At 38.2% G+C, this 24,498-nt stretch overlaps 1 protein-coding gene across 2 annotated transcripts in view; it reads right to left on the reverse strand.

Annotated features, from left to right (window-relative positions):
• Window positions 1-24,498, reverse strand: part of yjefn3 (YjeF N-terminal domain containing 3) — a 72,359-nt gene that overhangs the window by 1,615 nt on the left and 46,246 nt on the right. Inside the window, exons 2-4 of one of the 2 annotated variants that reach the window (XM_047373782.1) lie at window positions 18,122-18,230; window positions 6,244-6,354; window positions 2,874-2,987 (exon numbers count right to left, since the gene is read on the reverse strand). In XM_047373782.1, the coding sequence (XP_047229738.1) occupies window positions 2,874-2,987; window positions 6,244-6,354; window positions 18,122-18,230 (334 nt within the window). The remainder of the gene's footprint in view (window positions 1-2,873; window positions 2,988-6,243; window positions 6,355-18,121; window positions 18,231-24,498) is intronic. The other variant, XM_047373783.1, reaches the window with a different exon arrangement.

A 24,498-nucleotide genomic window follows, 5' to 3' on the forward strand; every position in this document is an offset into this window, starting at 1 on the left:
ATATTTTGACCCAGCCCAGGACTTTTCTTTCTGGCTCTTCAGTGCTGGTGGACTTACTTGTATTTTATGGATCATAGTCATGTTGTGGAGTCCAGTCCTGCTTCAGCCTAAGGTTTTTTTTTTATAGGTGATGTTCATGATGATGAGCTGTTTAGGTCCTGTTGAAGTAAAGTATCTCTAAACCATGACACTTTCAGCTCTATACTTCACCGATGGTATGTGTTTTTTGTTTTTTTGGGGTTTTTTTCTGGATTACATTATCTGGTTTTATCAAAAATGTCATTGGTTCAATTCAATTCAATTCAAAAATACTTTATTAATCCCAAAGGGAAATTAAATCTGGTGTCCACATAATTTATTTTATAATGTTCTTTGGATTCATCTGTAGAACATTGTTCCAGAAGTCCTGGTCTTTATTTACATTCTCTATTGCAAACGTTAGTCTGGACTTCATGTTTTCTCAAGAGCAAAGGCTTCCTCCATGTATGCCCTCTAGAAAAGTGAAACATCTGTAGTCTCTTTCTGATTGTACATGCAGGAACCAACTGTCAGTCCCATTATGACATTTTAAGGTTTTTGGAGACTTATTTTAGCATATTGTGGTCTGATCTTATGGACAGCCTGACCTGGGGATGTTGCCAGCTGTTTGAATGACCTCCATTTTTTTAATTATTTTTCACTCAGTAAAATGCCTTCTTTAAAGTTTTTGGCAACCTCTATAAATCCCATACCAGACACATAATCTGCTTGAGTGTTCTTTATGAAGGCCTCCGCCAGCTCTTTCACTTCACGATTGTGTTCAATCTTACTTCAACAGCCCAAGTACACTTAACTAGATGTCTGATATATTAAGCAGGTGAAACATCCTTCAGAATGCTAATATTAGTGTCAGAGCGGGTCCAAGGTAAAGTGAACTAAGCCACTGCTTAAGACCCAAAAACCATCCGTAGCCTCCCATAAATGCAAGAATTTTAACACAGATGATTGATCAAGTAATTTTATATTTGTTTATTGATAATGACAATCAATTCAATTTGAGTTGAATGTTTTAGTAGATAAAATATTTTAAATTGTTTCAAATTACGATTTGAAGGAATTGGCATATTTACTTTGTAAAAGTACAAAAATAATCGTCATTGTTTGATTGCTGTAGTAACATAGTTACAATGTGGTTCTACAATTTTGATCTTTTCTTTGTGTTTCAGATTGGTTTGTTTGAAAATGCCTCTCAGCGAATAACAAGTTATCTAGAGGTGCTTTTAAGGTCAGCCAATTCAACTTGGCCACATCTACCAAATTCCACAAATTCACCTTGTTAGGAACATCGCCACCACTAGAGGGGCCTCAAATCAAATACTGCTTAAGGAACCATTCAACTATGGGCAAACTGTGGTTAATGTGCATCCAATGTGGTATGCCTATGTGAACAATTTAGCTAATTTAAGTGGCAACAAAAATGAGGGCTGCTCTAATTAATTCCTGCCATTTTACTAAAATTGTTTTTGTTTATTTATACGAGTTGATTTTTTTCAGTAAATATATAACCTAATGTCCAAATACATTAGAAAAACACATGGGCTGTTGTAGGATTTCCATATTTTCTCACATGACTGTATATACCAAAAATATTATGAAAATGTGAGATGTGCTTGCTTAGACATTTCCTGGGGATAAGGAAAATTTTAGGGTAATGTAAGTTTACCAAAGTAATCACTTAACTTGCATTGTTGGCTATGTGCATCTAATTCTACAGGACGCTGAACTAGTTTTGTTAAGGAGAAAAAGGTATGGGTACAATCTATGTTAACGATCTAAAAAGATCAAAAAGAGACAATGAAAATGCCGGGATTTATTTTACTGCAGAGCATTATTTTAGTCAAATTAAACTTTATATTTACATCTTACCCTGATTGTAAGGGGATTAGACAGTGGCAGCTTTATATATGTGCAATTCAGCAGCAGTCTGGATGTGGAGGGGCTCTAACTACAGCTAGGGGGGCTAGTTGCATGAGGACTGGGTCACCTGAGAGTGCTATGAGATGGGTGTGGGGCCCACGGCAGCACTGGCTGCTTGTTGGGATAAGTAGGAACCATATGCACTTTCACATCAAAATCTCAAAAAGTATATTGTACTAGAAAAAGTTGCTGTATTTGGTGGTTGTCATTTTCTTTGAAGGGGCTTTAGGATCTCAAAACTCACTAAATATAGTGATAAGGTTTCTAAGTTCGCAACAGTTAGAGGGTGTACAGTAATATTTGAGACTAAATTAAGAAAATACAAAGTGTATTTCTAAAGATTATATACAACACCCAGTTTCGATTGATAGTTGTTCTGATACCCCATTTTGGATAGTTAACTCTTTTAATTAAAAGTTACTATCAATACCTCTTCCAGTAGTACTAGAAATAGCAGTAGAAGTAGAGGCAGTAGTAAGAAATATTATTGTATCACTATCACTGTCAAAGTGTGTTTCAAATCACAGAAAGTATGAAAAGACACATGGTCCGGATGAAACTTTTTAGATTTACTGTTATTATTACTAAAAGAAGTAGTATCAGTACTCCTAGTAGTGGTAGCAGCGGTAGTACTAGCATTATTATTAGTAGTAGTAGGAGAAGTTGCTGTAGTAGTAGCCATAATAGTAATATTAGTAGTAATAGCTGTGGCAGTTGAATTATTTGCAATAGTAGCAGTAGTAAACAGTAGCAGAAGTAGTAGTGGTGGCAGTAGTGGTAGTAGTAGCAGTAGTAATACGGTAGTAGTTTTATCATTGGACCATGGCAACATCAGTACCATCCAAACAGACATAGAAAACTGTTTGCACAACATGGCTGAAAACATTGTAAAATGCACTCTGTTAAATGTTACTGACCTCTGTAGGGAGATAGGAGAGGAAAGGGATATCCATCTTCTCACACTGAATTGTGAAATCCTGGTGCAGACTGTGAGAGGAACGTTTTGGGTGATAGATTGTGGGCTCATAATCCTGCATCAGAAACAAAAACAACATGCAGATGGAGAAAATGTTGCCACGAGAGAGAAAAAGTTATGTTGAGACTCCCGCCAACGGTTTCAGCAAATGCTGAAAGAATTCAGTGTGGAAAACAAATCTACCTATGGGTATCAATAAAGTAACCCTGAGCCTTGAACCTTGTGTTGCCTCTCTGAGCTTAACATAGAACTGGCACTGAAAGAAGGGGGATACTGCTTTGGCATTTTGGATTGTGACAGATACAGCTGGGTTCATGTACATTCATAACTCTTTTGATATCTTTTCACAAAACTCAGATTTTTCTTTGTTTTAAAGATATGTCTTTTTCCTTACTTACTCAAATTTTACACGTCAGTCAGTCATTTTCTAACGCTTCTTCCACAGTGGGTTGCGGGGAAGCTGGTGCCTATCTTCAGCAGTCTATGGGCAGGAGACAGGGTACACCCTGGACAGGTCACCAGTCCATCGCAGAATTTTACACATGTATTCATTGTATTTGTTTCTTTCGATTTATTTTACCACTGTGGTGAAAAAGATAGGTGTTAAAACATCTTTAAGATTTAGAGTGGGTTAGTCAGTGGACCTGGCATTCCTTTGACCTCAGTAGAAGTTATCTGAGAAATTGTGGAAGAACTCTGAATGATTGTTTGTAACATCATTAAGCCTATAGCCAGGAAAAAGGGTGCAGGAAAGCTATTTTTCCAGTAAATGTATGCATCTAACAGGGCCAGGCTTCCAACCCTTGATGGATGATAGCGGCATGAAGTCTTTAGTTTTTGAACACATGACATTAAGTGTAAACTGATATTATTTGCAACACCTAGTTAGTCATTTTCCTGGAAAAACTATCAAAATTTCCACATAGAATAATGTTTTCTTTAAATACTGCATGCAACTTTTGAAATTTCTGTCATTTCTCTTGCAACACATTAAACTGCAGTTTATGTATTAAACAGTTGTTTAAATTATTTTATTATGTGATTAATATTGTGAAATTTCTATGCAGTAATTATAGATAGCCAAAAAGCTAACTGCACATTGCCTTGTTTTGCAGAACTTATGACTGTCTGCTTTGTACTTTCATACAGTACTGTATTAGTTTTAATGAAAATGTATCTGTATTTTGTTGTGCTTCATTTTGTTTACTTTCTTATCTGGCAGTTAAGAATAATGATGCACAACAGAGTCTGGATGAAGATTGACATCTTGCTACGATGTGCATTACGGTGGTCAGTTCACTGTCAGCCAACTGTTCCCTTACATGCTTTGTCTAATCACATTTTCAGCTCTGTGTCAGGGCTTCAGGAGGTGTGTAGACATGTACCTGTACATGCCTACACAAAGGGTGAATTGCTGTTCAAAACAGGAAATTTTCTCAGCTCAGACAAAAATGAGGATGCATTCTCTTTTAAAAATCACAGTAATGAAAATTCATTTATGTAGCACATGATAAAACCAATATATCACTGTACCTTGCAAAATGACTCATGCCTTTGAACCTCTTTACAGTCTGTCATGTTATAATCACAAACTTCAATGTGTTTTATTGAGATTTTAGGTTATAGACAGACACAAAGTAGTTCATAGTTTGAAGTGGAAGGAAAATGATGAATGGCTTAACAAAAAAATAAATAAATAAAAAATCTGAAAGGTGTGTGATGCATTTGTTTTCAGCCACTTTGACACAATACGTTATATAACCGCCTTTTGGTCTGGATTTTAATGGGCCATTCTAACACATGAATATGCTTTGATCTAAACCTTTCTATAGTAATTTTGCTTTTGCATTAAGGGTCGTTGTCCTGCTGGAAGGTGAAAGTCTCAAGCATTATCCAGCCTCTTCATTGGTTTTCTTCCAGGAATGCCCTGTATTTTGCTCCACCCACTGTCCCATCAACTTTGACCATCTTTCCAGTCCCTGCTGAAGAGCACCATCCCCACAGCATGATGCTACCACCACCATGATTCATGATGGGTGAGGTATTTCCAGAGTGATATGTTAAGTTTTTTGCCAAACATTTTTGCATGTAGCCCATAAAAGCTAAATTCTGATCTCATTTGGCCAGGGCACCTACTTCCAAATGTTTGCTGTGTTCCTTACTGGGCTTGGGGCAAATATGAAGCAGGACCTCTTGCGGCCTTCTTTCAGAAATTGGTCCCTTCTTGGCATACAAATGAGTGTCATGCTTTTTAAATTTTATGTGGAAAAGATTTTTAGAATGTGTTATCATTTTTATTTGCAATTATATGCTACTTTGTGTTGGTCTGACACATACAATTCAATAAAATAAATTGACATTTTTTGTAATGTGACAAAATGTGAAAAGGTTCAAGTTATAAGATGAAGACCACCAATTGCAGATTAGAAAGTTAAAAATACCAAATACAGAAAAAGCTGCAAAAAAGGAGACAGAACACAAAAGTTGTTAAACCTGACAATTCATGTCTAAAGAGTTTTTAAAATAATGGAGTAGAAAATCTTATATCGCATTTCTGTAATTCTAGGATGTACATATGTTTCTCAAAGCTGACTCTGGACCTTGTTCATAGTCCTGTGATCAAATCATGAAAGAGGGTTTGGAGGAGAGGAAGACTCTATAATGACACATCTGCCTGCTTAAATCAAAATCTCCCAAACGTGGTTGTAATTTGAGCAATCTATACCCAGTAAATCTAGCATATCTGTCACTTATTTTAAAATGTATAAATGGATTCCATTCTGAGCCAAACATTCTCAAATCTTATATCTGTTGATTCTCTTCTAATGAACTTAAGGACTAAAACAGGATAACATCACCATGCTGCCAGTAGGAAAGATGTTAAAATTGTCAGCGATGTTTGGAAGTGTTGGATCACTGCTCTTAAAATAAATTGTCTTGACATGTCAGTCAGTATGTGGCCTGAGTTGCAGAAATAACTCCAACATCACATTGAGGGGGGTGAGGCAAAGCCTCAAGACAGCGTTAATGGGAGTAACAATTGCATGATATCATCATGACTGTCTGAGTGCCCTTGCAGAGAGGGTAATGGGATATCTGCTCCAAGCCTATTACAGGAGCTGAAATAAATTTCTGTAAAGCACTCAGGGCCTTTATACAGGAACCCCTGTTAGTCATGAAATAAGTTAAAGTTTCAGGATTGTTTTTCATTTGTCTGAGTGACTCACCAGGCTGTTTTAAGACTGTTTTAACAAATAATTTCTCAGACCCATATTATTCGCTTTGATATTTTTACTTTATATTTTACTTACGAATATGCGAAGATACCTGGCACACACCAGGCCAATGGAGCCATTTTGATCTGGACCACAGATCACCAGCACTGTTGGCTGCTTCTTTGATAGAGCACTCAATGGATAGGCCTTAAGGGAAGACATAAAAGTGAAAGATAAGTAAAGTGAGTACAATTTTGTTTTTGCAGTACCTTTCTGGAAATCAATCACATTTTAATACAATATAAGTAAGAACTGAGATCTTGAATGTACTTTGAAGTGAATGGGCAGCCAGTGTATCTGGACTAGGAGCAGTGTGGCATGACAAAGCTTTGATAACTTCGTCAGAAGCCTCGCAGCAGCAGTTTATTTCACAACCTCCAGGGAGTGCAAGGATAGAGGCAGAACAATATAAGGGATGTGTGGTTAGAAATTAAAAAGACACGGGCTTCAAGCAGTTGGAAGATCAGATATATGGGAGTTTGGACAAATCCAATCAACTAAACCCATTCTTTAAAAGATTCAGTTCAGGAACTAGCTCAGGATTCTCGTCTGCCACCCGCAGCCAAGTAGACATTCAATCCTCCCTTGACCCACAGAAGTCCTGTCACAAATCAAGAGATGCAACTTTTTATGCATTCTAAGTACTTATTTAAGACATGTAGCTTAAAGACCTGATGAGGATTCAAAGAGATGTATAAATGAAGATCATTGGTGTAGCAGTAATATGTGACATCTTTAAAAGTACTCCAAATGGGCCAAAGAGGAAGTATGTAAACCCAAAATAACAAAGGCCCCAAAACAGAACCCTGAGGAACACCATAAGGAAGTGTATTTGAAGAAGACCTATAATTCAAAGCAGCCACAGAAAATGAATGATTTGATACATTTTAAGAAAACCACTGTGAGGAGTCTGGATACCTCACTCTGTCAAGTGAGATTTGGTGGTTTGCAGAACAGTTTCATTCTCTGTGTAACTTTGCAGCCGAATATCATTTAAGGCTCTGAGAGGAGCAGTTTTTTTTTTTTCACTTGACCTCTAGGAGCCCTGACTGAAATTTATCAAGAATGCTACATTTTCCAAAGCATCATCTTTTCAAGAATCTTGGTGATAAATGATAAAATAGTTAAAAACTATGGCATCTTCGTTCTGCCACTCCGACTTATGGCTCTAATTCAGTACAGGTTATCTGATCTTTACCTCAGGCTCTTCATCATTCTTTAAATACTAGTCCACAAAATACCGCTTCTGCCAGAGGAGGCTGAAAATGTCACAAGCTGCACTGTGTCTATGGGACACTGTCTATTATCATGAAAATAACCCTGACAACAGTGGAAAAAATACCATTGCACTCTTCACGGGATGCCTCTGTATATATATCACACTCTCTGTCTCTGTCCCGGCTGCTGTGGGCTGCTGGCATCTGTCTTGTTTAGTGGCCTCACTCTCCCTTGTAAATCAGCCTGCACCTTCTTAAAGTAGACAGGTATTTGCCTGTGGGGCTGTCTTCCTGAGTGACTAATCTTCCATCTCTTTCAAATAAACGGAGGTGCCATGTTAGTGAGAGTGTATTTGAATCCATGTGCACAACAATAAAATGGTATTCATTCAGTTTACTCTCACTTTCCACAGATTTTTCATAGTACATCACAACCACAAACAAAATGTATTTTGTTTGGCTTTCGTTTAACAGAACAACAAAAGTCATGTATAATTGTAAGGTAGAAGGGAAATAATATAATGTTTTAAATTTTTTTCTACCACATTTGTATTCAGCCCATCTAAGTCAATGCCTTGTAAAACCAATGATTTTATTTCCCATTCAATGTTAGAAAATAGTTCAGGCTTAGTGGGTGGAAGTGATGTCAACATCATTTTCAAGTCTTGCCACAAAAGTCTTTTTCCCCCATCAGCTCCAATCACCTTCCCTGTTGCTGCTGAAGTAAAGCATCCCCACAAGCATGATGCTGCCATCACCATGTTTCATATTGGTAATGCTGTGCACAGCCTGATGTGTGGTCTTAGGTTTCCTCCACACAAAGCTTTTTGGAAGAAGGGCTTGGCAAAATGTTTAATTTTTGTCTCAGGTAACCAGAGCACCTTCTTGTAAATCCTTTGGAGTCTTCTTTCTTCTACATGACTTCACTTTACTTTACGTCATATGGATTTCTTTCAAACACAGCTTTCTTCTGAACACTCTTATCTAAAAAACAGATTTGCAGAGAGTACAACTAATAGTGGTTCTTTTGACCGATTCTCTTGATTTGTAGATCTCCCCCAATATTACTATGTCTTATTTGGCTTGCAGTTGAACCACACTCTTTCCATTTGTTGGATGATAGATTGAACAGTGCTCTGTAAGATGTGCAAAGCTTGAGATTTTGTTTTGTTACATAATTCTGCTTTAAATATCTCTACATCTTTATTCCTGATCTGTCTGATATGCTCCTTGGTCCTCATGTTGCCATTTGTTTACTAATGTTCTCCAAGAAATCTCTGAGGATTTTACAGAACAGCTGGATTTATACTGATATTACAGTACACACAGGATGTATTCAATTTACTAATTGTGTGACTACTGAAAGCAGTTGGTTGTACGTGATCTTATTTAGGGGTATCATATTAAAGATGTTTAAAAACAAACACATGTATATAAAATATTTTAAACTATATATCATTTTCCCTCCATTTCACAATTATGTGCTATTATAAAAACCGATCGGAATACATGAAGATGTGTGTCTCTAACATAATGAAATGCAAAAAGGGTTTAGTGCTATAAATATGTTTGCAAGGCATTGTCTATGTGTTGTTTTTGTAGAAGTGTGCCTTACTGGCTTATTTTAACATAACTGTTCAACTCTGTATTTTACATCTATTCAGCTATATGAATTAGAATAAGATTGAGAACTTGACATGTCAGTCAGTATCAAAAATGGGACATCATAACGAATTCATTAACTTCACTATAATAGTTAAATCAACATTTACAAGTTGCTACCCCTTTACTTTAAAATAGTTTTATTTGTTTTGATGTTAAGCTACTCTTTCAACATAAAACATATGTGTATTATGCTCAAAATGGTGTCCATACTCTAGTTATAATTGCTCATATATCAAGAACAATAAAACATGGACTTAAATTCCTCGGTTGTGTACAAATCTCATCTACTTTACCTCCACTTTTAAAAATTCAACAACTTCATGTGGGGAAATAAGCCATCTTCCACTTTGCATAATATGATGGATAACAAATCTCAGAGCACATTAACTATAGTGACGAATACAGAAAAGTGGAGAGTGAGGGCTATCTCCATCATAACAGCTCAGCTGAGAAATAATCACAGAAACACAATGAGATGTGAGGGAGATTGTTTCAGCTGCCTTGGGCCATGTGGGATCGATGGTAGGGTTTAGATTGGGTGACGACTGAGATTAGTAGACAATAAAACAAGAATGCATTTGTTCAGGAGCAGACCCAAAGGGGTGTGATTGTTTATCTGGCTGTCAGTAATTTAATTACAAGGTACAGCATCAATATTAGTTAAACCTGGACAAAAGATTTGGTTTAGGTAAGGTAAGATCCCATTCAATACATTTGTTGATCATTGTTATGCCAGTAGGTTCATAGGATCAAGGATAAATGCTCTCTGAATGTTTTTAGATTAAATGAGAGTTAAGATGTTAAATGTATTTTCAAATTTCAATTGTTGTGCCCTATACATTGCTTACAAGCATTAATACCCCTTAATCTATTACTAAACCTCTCCTTTGTTCACAAATGAACTGAAAAGTATGGCCTGCATCTTGTTTTCAGTACTTTGTAGAATTACATTTCGCTGTTAAAGCAGTAAGTCTTTTGGAGTATGTCTCCACCAGCTGTATTCATCATGAGACTGAAATGTTTGCCTATTCTTTTTGCAAAAACACTCAGGCTTGGGCAACTTCATGGGATTGAAGTTGGAACTTTGACTGGGCCATTCTTACACACGTATATGCTTTGAAACATCTGGCCCTGTCTTGAGTCATTTGAAGCTTCTAACAAGTTTTCTTCTGTAATTGCCGTCATCTTTCTTACCAATATCCTTGACCCTGTTGAGGAAAAGTATCGCCACAGCATAATGCTGCCACCACCATGTTTAACAATTGGGATTGCACATGCAGACTGATGTTCAGTGTTACTTCTCCAAACAGCTAGTTTTTACATGAAGGCCAAAAAGTTCATCCACATGTATTACTGTCATTCCACTTCACAATTGTGTGCTGCTTTCTTTTGGTCTACTACATAAAAGCATAATGAAATACTGACTTTGTGTTTGCAATGCAGAAAAATAGAGAAAACTTTAAGGGGAATTAATACTTTTGCAACACAGCGTATGCTCTTGTAAACAAAGCATGTTTTTCGCTATTGTTTTCACCCATATTTTTTTTCTCAGCAGGCAGCTATTTTCTGCAATACTTCCAATAAATCTACTCCTTACAACTGCTCAGGGGCAACTGTCAGAAAGACGAGTTAACAACTGGCACATAAGTACATTTGTGAGGAAAAACATTTTTCTTTCTAAGAAGCATTTTACAAACACAACTGAGTAATATAAGTCAGTGTATTAAAGCAGCTCACTCCTCCAGGCAGGTTGTTTCTGAGCACAATATGTTTTTTAATTATTTTGCCTTGCAAGAAGATCAGCATTTCGGTAAAAAGAAAATCAGATAAAATTGCCTTTTCCTAATAGTGCACTGTCTAAAACAGAGGTCTCAGACTCCAGCCCTAGAGGGCCAGAGGTCTGCAACTTTTAGATCTGTCCCAGGTCCAACAACCCTGAATGAATGCTTCACCTTCCAGGACTGGAGTTTGAGACCCCCGGCCAAAAAGGCTCACAACTCACTGTGTTGATATTTGTTCATACTGGTGGTCTATGTCTGCAGGCAGTACTTTAGTAATAATATTAAATGCGCTAATGTATATGGAATAAAATAACCAGTCTACCTCAGCTCGTCTGGTTTAAACAAGCATATTATTTACATATCCACTCACCACATTTTATGTTAATAAAAGAAAATTTAATGACTGTTTCTGTGAATGTGCCATCATGACAATCACTGCCGGAGTCTTTTCTGCTGCTGTAGAACCCATTAGGGTAAAACGCTGTTTGAAGTCGCTGCTCACTCCAGGCAAAGTTGCAATGTATTATGAAGCATCTGTGTAATTTCATCTGTCAGCGAAAGTTTGATAATTCTGGCATAAATCTGTTGAAATTAGTCATTAATTCTGATTTAGGGTATTCAAATCACTGAATAAACGAGAGCAATTACCAAAAGAGGAGAGAAATTACGTGTTTAATAGGGTCTTGGAGGCCAACGGCTTTGTTGATGTGCTTTTTATGTTCCTATTAATGAGAAATTATGGACTGCCAGGATGATCTTTACATAAATACTGAATTTTCCAGCTTTTTTGATCATCATGTGAGATACAGCTTGCAAGTATGGCCCGGTTTTTCTGTTCTTTAATGTATTTTACATAGATTCATATCCAACAGTAATACAAGCTTGCTTCCTGTATTGGGTGAAATATGACTGACAGCGTTTTTCCAAAGCAGCTCAAACCACCTCCGCAACATTTTCTGCAGATATTTCTATATTTATTTCATGGCTTTGGTTTCTGTGTGTTTAGAAGGATGTATCTTTTCATACGTTTTGTTTTCCTTTTAAAGACAAAGTTCTTAGCCAAACTTCATTGGATAAGAATTGAAATTCTTTATACTTTACAACATCACAACAATCAACTTCAATATATTATACCGACATTTTGTGTTTTAGACCAAAATTGTGAAGTGGAGTGAAGTGGATATATGGTTTCTGAAATCTTTCACAAATAAACCTGAAAATTGGGTCATGCATTTGTATTCAGCCCCTCAAGTCAATACTTTGTTGAACTGCCTTTTACTGAAATTACAGCTGCAACTCTTTTCTGTATGTCTCCATGTCTCCATGGGTTTGGCACACCTATAGACTATAAGTTTTGTTTAAGTTTCGTCACTCTTATTGGATGCAGAGCATCCGTGACCATTGATCTAAGTCTTACCAGATATTTTTAATTGCATTTAGGTCTGCACTTTGATTGGCCCAGTTCTCAAGTTTGTTTCAGCCTTCAACTGCATTTCTTCCCAGACTGCCCTGAATATAGCTCTATAAATCTTCCCAGCTTCCCTGTACCTGTTAAAAGGGTTTTGGTATCCTACTGTAAGTTCATTGTGATGTCAAGGGACAGCTTTTCTTCCAGAATTGTTCTAATTTTAGCTCAGTTCATCTTTGCATCACTCTGACCAGCTTTCATGACTGTGTTGAAGAAAAGCATCCTGACAGCATGATGTTGCCCCCACCATGGGTCACTGTGGGAAGCTTGAGTTTAGGCTGATGGGCAATGTCAGTTTTCCTCCACAATGTAGCCTTTAACATGTAGGCCAATAAATTCAAATTTTGTTTTATGTAACCAGACCACCTTGTTCTACATGTTTGTTATGTCCCCTACATGCTGTGGCAAACTTTAAATGGGCCTTCTTATAGCCTTGTTTCAACAAAGGCCTATTTCTTGCTACTCTTACTTAAATGACAGTGGTGGTCTTGTTTACAGATCCTCAAACCTGTGTTGTGGATCTCTGCAGCTCCTCTTGAGTGATTGTGGGCCTGTCAGTTTAGGTATATAGCCATGTAGGTTTGCAGTTGTGCAACATCTTTTCACTTTTCAGGGTTGAACACTGCTCCATCAGGACATTGTTTTATAATCTAACCCTGGTTTAAACTTCTCAACAACCCTATCCCTAATCTGTTTATCTTTTTCCTCAGTCTTCATGATGCTGTTTGTTCACTAATGTTCTATAAAAATTTTCTGAGGCCTTGACAGAACAGCTGGATTTATATTTAGATTAAATTACAGTTGGACTTCCTTTACTAGTTAGTAAATCAGTTTTAAGTACAGTACAGACCAAAGGTTTGGACACACCTTCTCATTCAAAGAGTTTTCTTTATTTTCATAACTATGAATATTGTAGCTTCACACTGAAGGAATCAAAACTATGAATTAACACATGTGGAATTATATACTGAACAAAAAAGTGTGAAACAACTGAAAATATGTCTTATATTCTAGGTTCTTCAAAGTAGTCACCTTTTGCTTTGATTACTGCTCCGCACACTCTTGGCATTCTGTTGATGAGCTTCAAGAGGTAGTCACCTGAAATGGTTTTCACTTCACAGGTGTGCCCTGTCAGGTTTAATAAGTGGGATTTCAAGCCTTATAAATGGGGTTGAGACCATCAGTTGAGTTGTGCAGGAGGTGGATACAGTACACAGCTGATAGTCCTACTGAATAGACTGTTAGAATTTGTATTATGGCAAGAAAAAAGCAGCTAAGTAAAGAAAAATGAGTGGCCATCATTACTTTAAGAAATGAAGGTCAGTCAGTCCAAACAATTGGGAAAACTTTGAAAGTGTCCCCAAGTGCAGTCACAAAAACCATCAAGCGCTACAAAGAAACTGGCTCACATGAGGACCGCCCCAGGAAAGGAAGACCAAGAGTCACCTCTGCTGCGGACGATAAGTTTATCCGAGTCACCGGCCTCAGAAATCGTAGGTTAACAGCAGCTCAGATTAGAGAACAGGTCAATGCCACACAGAGTTCTAGCAGCAGACACATCTCTAGAACAACTGTTAAGAGGAGACTGTGTGAATCAGGCCTTCATGGTAAAATAGCTGCTAGGAAACCACTGCTGAGGACAGGCAACAAGCAGAAGAGACTTGTTTGGGCTAAAGAACACAAGGAATGGACATTAGACCAGTGGAAATCTGTGCTTTGGTCGGAAGAGTCCAAGTTTGAGATCTTTGGTTCCAACCACCGTGTCTTTGTGCGGCGCAGAAGAGGTGAACGGATGGACTCTACATGCCTGGTTCCCACCGTGAAGCATGGAGGAGGAGGTGTGATGGTGTGGGGGTGCTTTGCTGGTGACACTGTTGGGGATTTATTCAAAATTGAAGGCATACTGAACCAGCATGGCTACAACAGCATCTTGCAGCGGCATCCTATTCCATCCGGTTTGCGTTTAGTTGGACCATCATTTATTTTTCAACAGGACAATGACCCCAAACACACCTCCAGGCCGTGTAAGGGCTATTTGACCAAGAAGGAGAGTGATGGGGTGCTGCGCCAGATGACCTGGCCTCCACAGTCACCGGACCTGAACCCAATCGAGATGGTTTGGGGTGAGCTGGACCGCAGAGTGAAGGCAAAAGGGCCAACAAGTGCTAAGCATCTCTGGGAACTCCTTCAAGACTGTTGGAAAACCATTTCAGGTGACTACCTCTTGAAGCTCATCAACAGAATGCCAAGAGTGTGCGGAGCAGTAATCAAAGCAAAAGGTGGTTACTTTGAAGAACCTAGAATATAAGATATTTTCAGTATTTCACACTTGTTTGTTCAGTATATAATTCCACATGTGTTAATTCATAGTTTTGATTCCTTCAGTGTGAAGCTACAATATTCATAGTCATGAAAATAAAGAAAACTCTTTGAATGAGAAGGTGTGTCCAAACCTTTGGTCTGTACTGTATGTAGCAGTTTTAATAGATAAAAGTTAAATAGGGTTACACATAGCTAGAGAAGAAATACAAAATGATTTAAAATTACAAATAACTAATTGAACCAGATGACTCTGAAGGCAGTTTGTTGCATTGTTTTTAGTTAGGGGTACCTGAATACACTTTTTCAGACTCTTATTTGGTAAACAAAAATTTGAAAAACATTTATAATTTTCCTTCCAATCCACTAATTTGCAAATGTTTGTCAATCTGTTGCATAATCTTTGTCACATCACAACCAAAAAGGTTTGTGGTTGTGATGTGATGAAGTGAAAATGTAAAAGGTGTATGAAGACCTACGCACATCACTGTAGCTGAGAAAGGAATGTTTTCATGCAGCGCATGTTAAAGCAAGAATAAGCAGCTCATTTGAAAAATGTCAATCATAAAAAACCTTTTCTTATCAATTTTAGTACAATATTGGACTCCAGAAAGGGTCTACCGAAGCCTGAAAGGACACGAAAGGGTTAGAGCAACAACATCACAACTGTTCTCTCACACTCCCCTTGTTCTAATGTCTCAAAGGGAACACGCAAAATAAAACAAAAAGCTCCCAAGCCATCCTTCCCAATCATCTTGAAAAACTCACAGAACCCACAAAAACCCTGCCAGGGGCCTAAAAAGGCAAATATAATCACCAAAAAACAGAACCTTTTATATTTGCTCCTAAAGACTAAGCTGTTGTCCCGGGGCTCCTGTGAACTGGAGACTAATTTATTGCTTCATGGCAACAGAAATGTCTCCTGTCTCCATTCAGGTGTTGAAAACCCTCAGACTGATACAGAAACACACAGTCTGGAGCTGGTGGTTGTGGCCACTGCTGTTAGAACACTAAAGGGATCACTTACAGAAAACCTATAATCTATCTGGCAACCAGGGGCGTAGGTGTGTGTGTGTGAGAGACTGCACACGCTTGTTAGTGTGGTATCCAGCAGCAGCAGCGGGAGCAGGCCAGCAATGAAATCAGTGAAATCAGACCGTCTGCAGCTCCTTGTACTGTAATTTTCCTTAAATAGCAGTGATGTCATGTTCAGCGGCAGCTCGCTGCTGGCGGCTGTGGGCAGCCATGATCTGCCGCATCCAGGCAGTGTTTGTCTAGTAACACTAAGCTATAGGCTCTGCTGGTGGAGGGCCAGGCATGAGGCCAATGGCGGCTGATGATAATAGAGGGGAAGTGGATGTGGTTGGTTAAATCACACATTCTGAGGGGATAACATAAAGCCTCTGTTTCTGACTGATGCTGCCACATGGCCCGGTTTGGCTCTCATCTGGAAGGTGTCTAAGGAAGCTGTTACTGACCCTTTTGACTATAAATTTGTGTTTCTGTTTCTGTCTTTTCTCTTTCCTTCTAACAAAGCAGGTTTTCATGTGTCTTGTAGGACTTTCATTCATCACAGCCTGTTGAGAAGCCCCACAGTGGAAACCAGCATGGCATTGGTCCAAGCCAGTGGTCTGGTCAAAGCCAACCACATGTGTTCTTACCAGCTCTCCCTGACACACACCTCATCCTGAAAAAGTCCAGATCACAGCACATTGAAGGTGCACCCACAACAGAGAAGAAGAGCGGCGTTTCAGCAGCAGTGTGGTTTCATTGCAAAGATACGTTGCCAAAGAGTAAGCTCAGGTGTTCCTGTCCTGAGGTGAACCGCGGAAATATTTGGATGTAAATGTTACTGAAATTTCAGACCACTCGCTCTACATAATAATCAGACATTTGTGTGGAAGTAGATGCAAATTATGGGTGTGTAAGTAGCAGCAGCTGTGAGTTTTTACCCTCTTGTACGATCAAATGGACACTCAGGGGAACACACTGGGATATGTGTTGATTATGGAGACCTAAACTAGCAGGCTGAAGAGGGAATATCAGAAACGGATGACCTTTAGAAATGTTCTGCCAAGAGATGCAGGGTGGAGACTTTTTAATGGACGAGTTTGACAAGCCTACAGTCTTGGCATTGGTTGAACCTTTAATCCATCTTTAGATTTTTTTTTTTTGTTTGTTTGTTTCAGACATCTTTAACAAAGCTAGAAAAGAACAAAAACAAAAACTAATTTCCTATTACAGGTGAAGAAACATGACTGACAAAGTTAAACAATAAGATTTGCAAGACTTTATTTGCAGCAGCATAATCTCTCGTTAAAAAACAAAAACAAATCCAACTATTAATATTGGCAAAATTATATAGTTGGAGAAGAAACATTCTGCATAAAAAAATGCTTGTTTTTAAATCTTCTATGCAACAATCATTGCACCACTAACTGTCCTTACAAAACATTTGCAACCGAAGCATTTTTTTACTTTAATACATTAGTTTTTAAGAGTTGATCAGAGTGTCAAGGAACTTTTAATTAGGAACTCGTCACTTACTGGTCCCTACCGGCTATAAATGTGACATGATTCAGAGGCCCATTTCTTTTAAAATAGGAAAGGCAACAGAGAATGTCGTTCGGCTAAGATGTGTGTTGATTTTCAAAAACCTGGTTATCTGCTTACACTCGTCCATATCTATAGACAGAGCAATTATTCAAACACATAAACAACTAGAACGGTGACAAACAAGGCAGAACAAAGAACCAAGTTTAGCCACCATTCCAGGCATGCCTCCAGAAAGTATTCAAACCAGCTTGTCAGGTGGGGGCCACTAATATCTCTGGGGTGGCGCACTACACCAAAAGCCTGGACAAATTTTAAGGAATTTTATCAAGCTGTTTTCATGTGCAGATGGTAGTGAGAAGGACTAGAAATAAATGATATATATATATATATATATATATATATATATATATATATATATATTTAAAGGCAGACCACAATCCAGGAAGCAAAAAAATGAGATGAGCATGAATAAATAAAGATTGTCATTTTTAAATTCATATTAATGAAGAAATATTAGGCATATAAGATTATCTTTCTTTAAGGGCCTGTTGGTGTTAAAAGAAAACTTGCCTCTCCTAGCAAAAAGACAAAAGATGACTATCACAGAAATTAGTACCCATGGTTTACCAATCCATTGCAGCAAGTCTTAGAAAACACATCAGGAAATTTCATGAAAATGTCATTTCACATGCAAAGAACAAAACCCTGCAGTTAAAGCATAGTGGATCCATGCTATTTGTCTGGGCTGTCTTTTGTAATACCAGATGAGCAAACAGATGGTTAGATGGATAGTGTTATTGGATAATCAGTTTTTCTCTTGCTGTCATTTTGAGCTTGCCTGCTATAAAAGTAAAAATGTATAAAAAGAATATAAACAGAGTTATGAAACAACAAAAAGGTGTCCATACCTTAGTGATGGCGAGAGCACATGCTTGTCCCCAAAGCTCTATCAGCTGCTGTTGTCCAAACCTGTAGTCTCTAAACAGTTCTGTCTCGATAGCTGCTGCATCCCCTTTGCTGAAAGAAAGAAAGAAGATAGACATATAGTTTATAATCCTCTTTATAAATAAAATATCTACCATACCTATGATTTGTTTCTGCACTGCCAAGAACAACACAAAAACCTCCTGGTTGACAGCATAACTATGGAGGTTCTCTCCAGGTGCTCAGATTGTTGATTTAGATGCATGTTTGCTCATTTTCAACCTGATTATTCTGAAGCTTATTGGTGTTTTGGCTCTCTATGACAGTGTGTATCAGAAAGCCAAGTGTAGCGACCTGGCCTGTGTGCACACCGATGAATAATGTCAAGCTGTGATGAAATAGTTATTGTCAACAGTGCTATAAGTGACAGTAGTGATATTAGACTTCATAGCACAAGTAGCATATTTATGTATTGCATGCACATACATACATACATACATACATACATACATACATACATACATACATACATACATTTCCAGAAGGCTTCAAGATTTACTCAATCAGTTCGGAGTGTAAAGAAGCCTCAACTTTAGTAGAATGGGGTCAGGAAATTCAAGACAAAGCATGCAAACCACAAATTGAGCTGAGTTCCTTATTTGAGCTTTCACACCCAGTTTGTGCCTGAAGTACAGATATAAAAGCACCAAGTGTCTTTATTTATATATTTGTGATCTACTGTATTGTTCCTCATATCTCTGACTTTTGTTTTGAGCCTTTTAGCTGATGCCGGTGTTGGTAAAACAGTTGCAGTTGCTGATACAGCCTGTTGGTTTGTGGGATTTCCTGCAGAATAAAACAGATCAAACAACACAGCAGTAGTACAGCACTGCAACCTAATATTCATTGTGTGCCGCTTACCCTCTAAATTTGAGCTACCTGAGCAAGATGTATCCCTTCTACTCTACAGACACCTGGTGGTTCTTCTCAGTACTGCATCTCAAAAGCAAACCCCAATGAAGCAATTACTTCCAGGACACAGCTGTATGTCTTTATATTTTAAAGTTTTGGGATTTCAAATCTCCCTCGGGGAAATGTAAGAAAGGCTTACAGTAAAAGCAGCTGCATTGGGGATTAAAGTGTCATTACTGAAACCATTAATTTTGCTATGGCTGCTCCTAACTAATATGAACAGACAAGGAGAGAATCAATGCACCAAGTCAATAATGTGCATCTGATCAGCACTTACTCAGCAAGTCGCCCCACTAGGCTTTAAACCTTTACCTCTCAGTGGTAGCTGAAAGGAGATCAAAAGCTCTTTGTGGGAGTACTTCTGGATGTGCTGCAAGTGTGTCATATTTCATTGTGTTACATCATTTATCTTCATCTTTGTTCCATCATGTTTTCATCATAGAAGGAAGACAAAAGGAGCTTACAAAAGCAATAATGGCCCATCAGACATTTATGGTAAGTTAAAGAAATAGTTACAATGGGTTCGAATTATTAGGCATTTAAACATGACACTGAATTAAAAGAATTTGACAGCAATGCAGAAGAATAAAGTGAATGTGTATTTAAAGGGAATTACAAAATTCAAGTGGGATTTGAACATTTTAAAACTCTTAATGCCCAATCATGATTGTTGCTGTAAGGAAACATTTTGCACTCCTCAATGCAAATGGCTTTTTAAATTTAACAATTGTTATTCGGCTCCATTTTTTTTGGAGTATGAAAATCTAGGAAACAGATGAAACAGGTATTTTTTTGTGCTGAACAATTAAAGAGAACAATTAAAATGTGTCTTTTGTTTATCTATTCTTTCAATTCTATTCTCAACATTTTTGTGGCATTACAAGTACAAGTATAAACATCAATAGAATAGTTTTTATTATGATGTTGCCAACATCATAGGTCTTTATGGGGATACTGTGTTCAGGCTGATGTGCACAAGTTGTCAGGTTTAGTGCAACGTGTGGCTAGAGCAGAACGGAAATCCAAGGACACAAATAGAAATACAACTAGAAAAACATGAAACTAGAGCAAAACCAGATCCAAAAGCCTAATTTGACAAAACATGAACAAGAAGACAAAAACTAAAGCATGATTCAAAATCTATCAATAATTATAAAAATAATAAACCAAAAACACCCACAAATCATGACGCAAGTAACATTTTGAATGAACAACAGTGCCATTTTTGCTCTGATTAGACTAGACTACATTTTCCCACGTTTGCTGTATTCCCTGTATAGTTTGTAGCAAACATTAAATCTGACTTCTTATGACTTCTCATGTAATTCTCTAATAACCTTCTTTTGCCAGTCCTCCAAAAAGGTAAGATTCATGGACTGCATGACTAATAGTGAACTGTGAGTCTCTGGAACTTCTCCAGAGTTAGAGCTTCTTGGCTGCATCTGTGATTAATGTTCTCCTGCACAAGTTTGCAGAAGCGCCATTTTTGAATGATGGATTGAACAATCCTTTGTGAGATGTTGAGTCCTAAGGATATTGTTTTGTAACCTAATCTTATTTTAATTGTATTTACAACCTTGTCTTTGACTTGTCTGCTGTGTTCCATGATCTTCATGATGTCGTTTGGGGAAAATCCCAACCCTGCTTAGGCTTTATCTAGTTTTGTATAAGACACAGCAGCATGTCTTAGACAGCAGTGTGTGTGTGTGTGTGGTCTTGTGTGCTTTGTGTGTCAGCACACCATGTTTCCAAGTGGAGCTCCTGGCATTTACCTGTGCCAGTGGAGCGGCAGCAGCTGTCACCCACGGCTCACTTCAGGGATGTTTCCTGAGCCGCTGTGACAAGCTGATCTTTGGAAAGTTCACCTCAGTCCACAGGGTTTGCTTCGTTTTGCTGTACTCAATGGCGCCAGCCTGCCTTGCTGTTTAAATTTGATTGAACAGTTCTGCATTATGAAGAGTTATTTTCTTTGTTATAAGCTTGTAAAATCAGAAAGAGTGTAATAAATGGTTAGGCTTATTGTGGGATAGGGAAAATCTCAGCTTGGTGCTGCTGGATCATAGAACAAGTACCGTTGTTCAACCCGCAAACACTATTGATCTATTGATCTTATACATTGTTGACAGAACAAAGTGTTGTGGGTTTGCTGCTCTGTAGCTACCAGTTTTAGCAGGCTTTGCCACAGGGGAGCAGCACATGGTGTTCAGAACAGATGGCTGCTTCAGGCCATAAACTGCATGTCATTTCAATTAGCAGCTCAAATTCTGCTCATTTTAACAGGACACAAAGCATTTCACAGTAGTTTTATTAGAAAGCTGAACACATCTTTGAAAGATTTTGCTCTAAATTTGCTTGAAAAGATAAGTAGATGTCCAAGTATAAGCCATCGCATCATCATGTGCAAATAAGCAAATTGTAGCTAAAGAAAAAAAAAAAAAACAGTCCCTCATGAGTATTTGCTTCTGTTGCACCTGTTGCCACACTCATGCCTCAGCCAGTCACCCCTCTCTGGAGGGAAAGTTAATTTCCCCAAGCTGCATGTGAAGTGCTCCTGTTATGTGTCACCTTTGGTCATTCTACTCAACTATAATCACTGCCTGCCTAATGAGTCTGTTTACCTTACACATGAGATGAGGTAAAATTAAACTTTAATGACCACTTTGGGGAATTTAGGCCGGTGTAGCAACAAATGGCAGTATATGCTGCATAGATAAATAAAACATATGATCATAATGAAAAAGCACCAGTCACAATGTGCACAAAATGAAAGCATGTTTGAAATGTTCCCACACCAGAAAACACCTAAATATACATAATTGTATCAATTGTGCAACAAATTCAAAAAGCCACTGCTCATACCAAGCAAATCTAGCAAAACAAGCTAAGAAAGACAGAAACCGCATTTAATTCTGTACATGGTCTCCACCTGTAAAGCATCCACAACTGATGAGAGATGAATCCACCCCTGAATGTCAGAGGGGCTTCTGTTTTTCTAGGCCTTATTACTGGAAGACTGAAATAGTCTCATTTCTCCACCCCCATTCACACTCTGACTGATTTCCACTTTTCCAGAGAGATGGAAATTATCAGCAACACACGGTTTTTCTTTCCTGGTAGAGCTCTGTTATTTATCACACAGGCAGATTGTTTGCAGCAGAATTACAAAAGCTGACATCAATTGTATCAGAGTGAACATTGTTTTTGCTTATGAGCATAGCAAGCTCATACTGATGCAATATTATGATTCAATCTGCAAGATCTTAACAGCTACTAAATGAATTGTCATTTAATAAGATGTTACCATTTCCAGGCAATGTAATCTCATTAAACATGGCAAAAACTATTTGTTTTCACCCACATGTGACAAAAAAATTTTGTTTTGGTCTGAAAACTGATAATAATTTTCTGGTTTATTATTAGATACCTGCAACACTTTGGAACTGTTTGGAACTAATAATTAAAAATATGTTCTTTTTTCTCTGATACCCCAAATTAAAATAGATCAGTAAATAGAGTAAACGTGCAATAGCTTTATTCTCAGTTTAAGCACAGTTGTTCTGTCTAGGCCCCAGAGGTCATCATAATGACCAAGGAACACACCAGACCAGTCAGACATACAGGTCCTTCTCAAAATATTAGCATATTGTGATAAAGTTCATTATTTTCCATAATGTAATGATGAAAATTTAACATTCATATATTTTAGATTCATTGCACACTAACTGGAATATTTCAGGTCTTTTATTGTCTTAATACGGATGATTTTGGCAAACAGCTCATTAAAACCCAAAATTCCTATCTCACAAAATTAGCATATCATTAAAAGGGTCTCTAAACGAGCTATGAACCTAATCATCTGAATCAACGAGTTAACTCTAAACACCTGCAAAAGATTCCTGAGGCCTTTAAAACTCCCAGCCTGGTTCATCACTCAAAACCCCAATCATGGGTAAGACTGCCGACCTGACTGCTGTCCAGAAGGCCACTATTGACACCCTCAAGCAAGAGGGTAAGACACAGAAAGAAATTTCTGAACGAATAGGCTGTTCCCAGAGTGCTGTATCAAGGCACCTCAGTGGGAAGTCTGTGGGAAGGAAAAAGTGTGGCAGAAAACGCTGCACAACGAGAAGAGGTGACCGGACCCTGAGGAAGATTGTGGAGAAGGGCCGATTCCAGACCTTGGGGGACCTGCGGAAGCAGTGGACTGAGTCTGGAGTAGAAACATCCAGAGCCACCGTGCACAGGCGTGTGCAGGAAATGGGCTACAGGTGACGCATTCCCCAGGTCAAGCCACTTTTGAACCAGAAACAGCGGCAGAAGCGCCTGACCTGGGCTACAGAGAAGCAGCACTGGACTGTTGCTCAGTGGTCCAAAGTACTTTTTTCGGATGAAAGCAAATTCTGCATGTCATTCGGAAATCAAGGTGCCAGAGTCTGGAGGAAGACTGGGGAGAAGGAAATGCCAAAATGCCATAAGTCCAGTGTCAAGTACCCACAGTCAGTGATGGTCTGGGGTGCCGTGTCAGCTGCTGGTGTTGGTCCACTGTGTTTTATCAAGGGCAGGGTCAATGCAGCTAGCTATCAGGAGATTTTGGAGCACTTCATGCTTCCATCTGCTGAAAAGCTTTATGGAGATGAAGATTTCATTTTTTAGCACGACCTGGCACCTGCTCACAGTGCCAAAACCACTGGTAAATGGTTTACTGACCATGGTATCACTGTGCTCAATTGGCCTGCCAACTCTCCTGACCTGAACCCCATAGAGAATCTGTGGGATATTGTGAAGAGAACGTTGAGAGACTCAAGACCCAACACTCTGGATGAGCTAAAGGCCGCTATCGAAGCATCCTGGGGCTCCATAAGACCTCAGCAGTGCCACAGGCTGATTGCCTCCATGCCACGCCGCATTGAAGCAGTCATTTCTGCAAAAGGATTCCTGACCAAGTATTGAGTGCATAACTGTACATGATTATTTGAAGGTTGACATTTTTTGTATTAAAAACACTTTTCTTTTATTGGTCGGATGAAATATGCTAATTTTGTGAGATAGGAATTTTGGGTTTTCATGAGCTGTATGCCAAAATCATCCATATTAAGACAATAAAAGACCTGAAATATTTCAGTTAGTGTGCAATGAATCTAAAATATATGAATGTTACATTTTCATCATTACATTATGGAAAATAATGAACTTTATCACAATATGCTAATATTTTGAGAAGGACCTGTAAAGTTATGTTGAACTACCCAAACCTTAAATATAAGTAAAAACTGATATACAGAACCTTTCTCTCCCCTTTCTGTTTGTTCTCATGCAGGCCTGGAAAGACAAAGAATCTTTTTTCTCACTCTCTGACTTTAAATCAGACTGATTTTTCCTGTTTTAGGTC

Source organism: Girardinichthys multiradiatus, chromosome 9 (assembly GCF_021462225.1).
Source record: "Girardinichthys multiradiatus isolate DD_20200921_A chromosome 9, DD_fGirMul_XY1, whole genome shotgun sequence".
NCBI lineage: Eukaryota > Metazoa > Chordata > Actinopteri > Cyprinodontiformes > Goodeidae > Girardinichthys > Girardinichthys multiradiatus.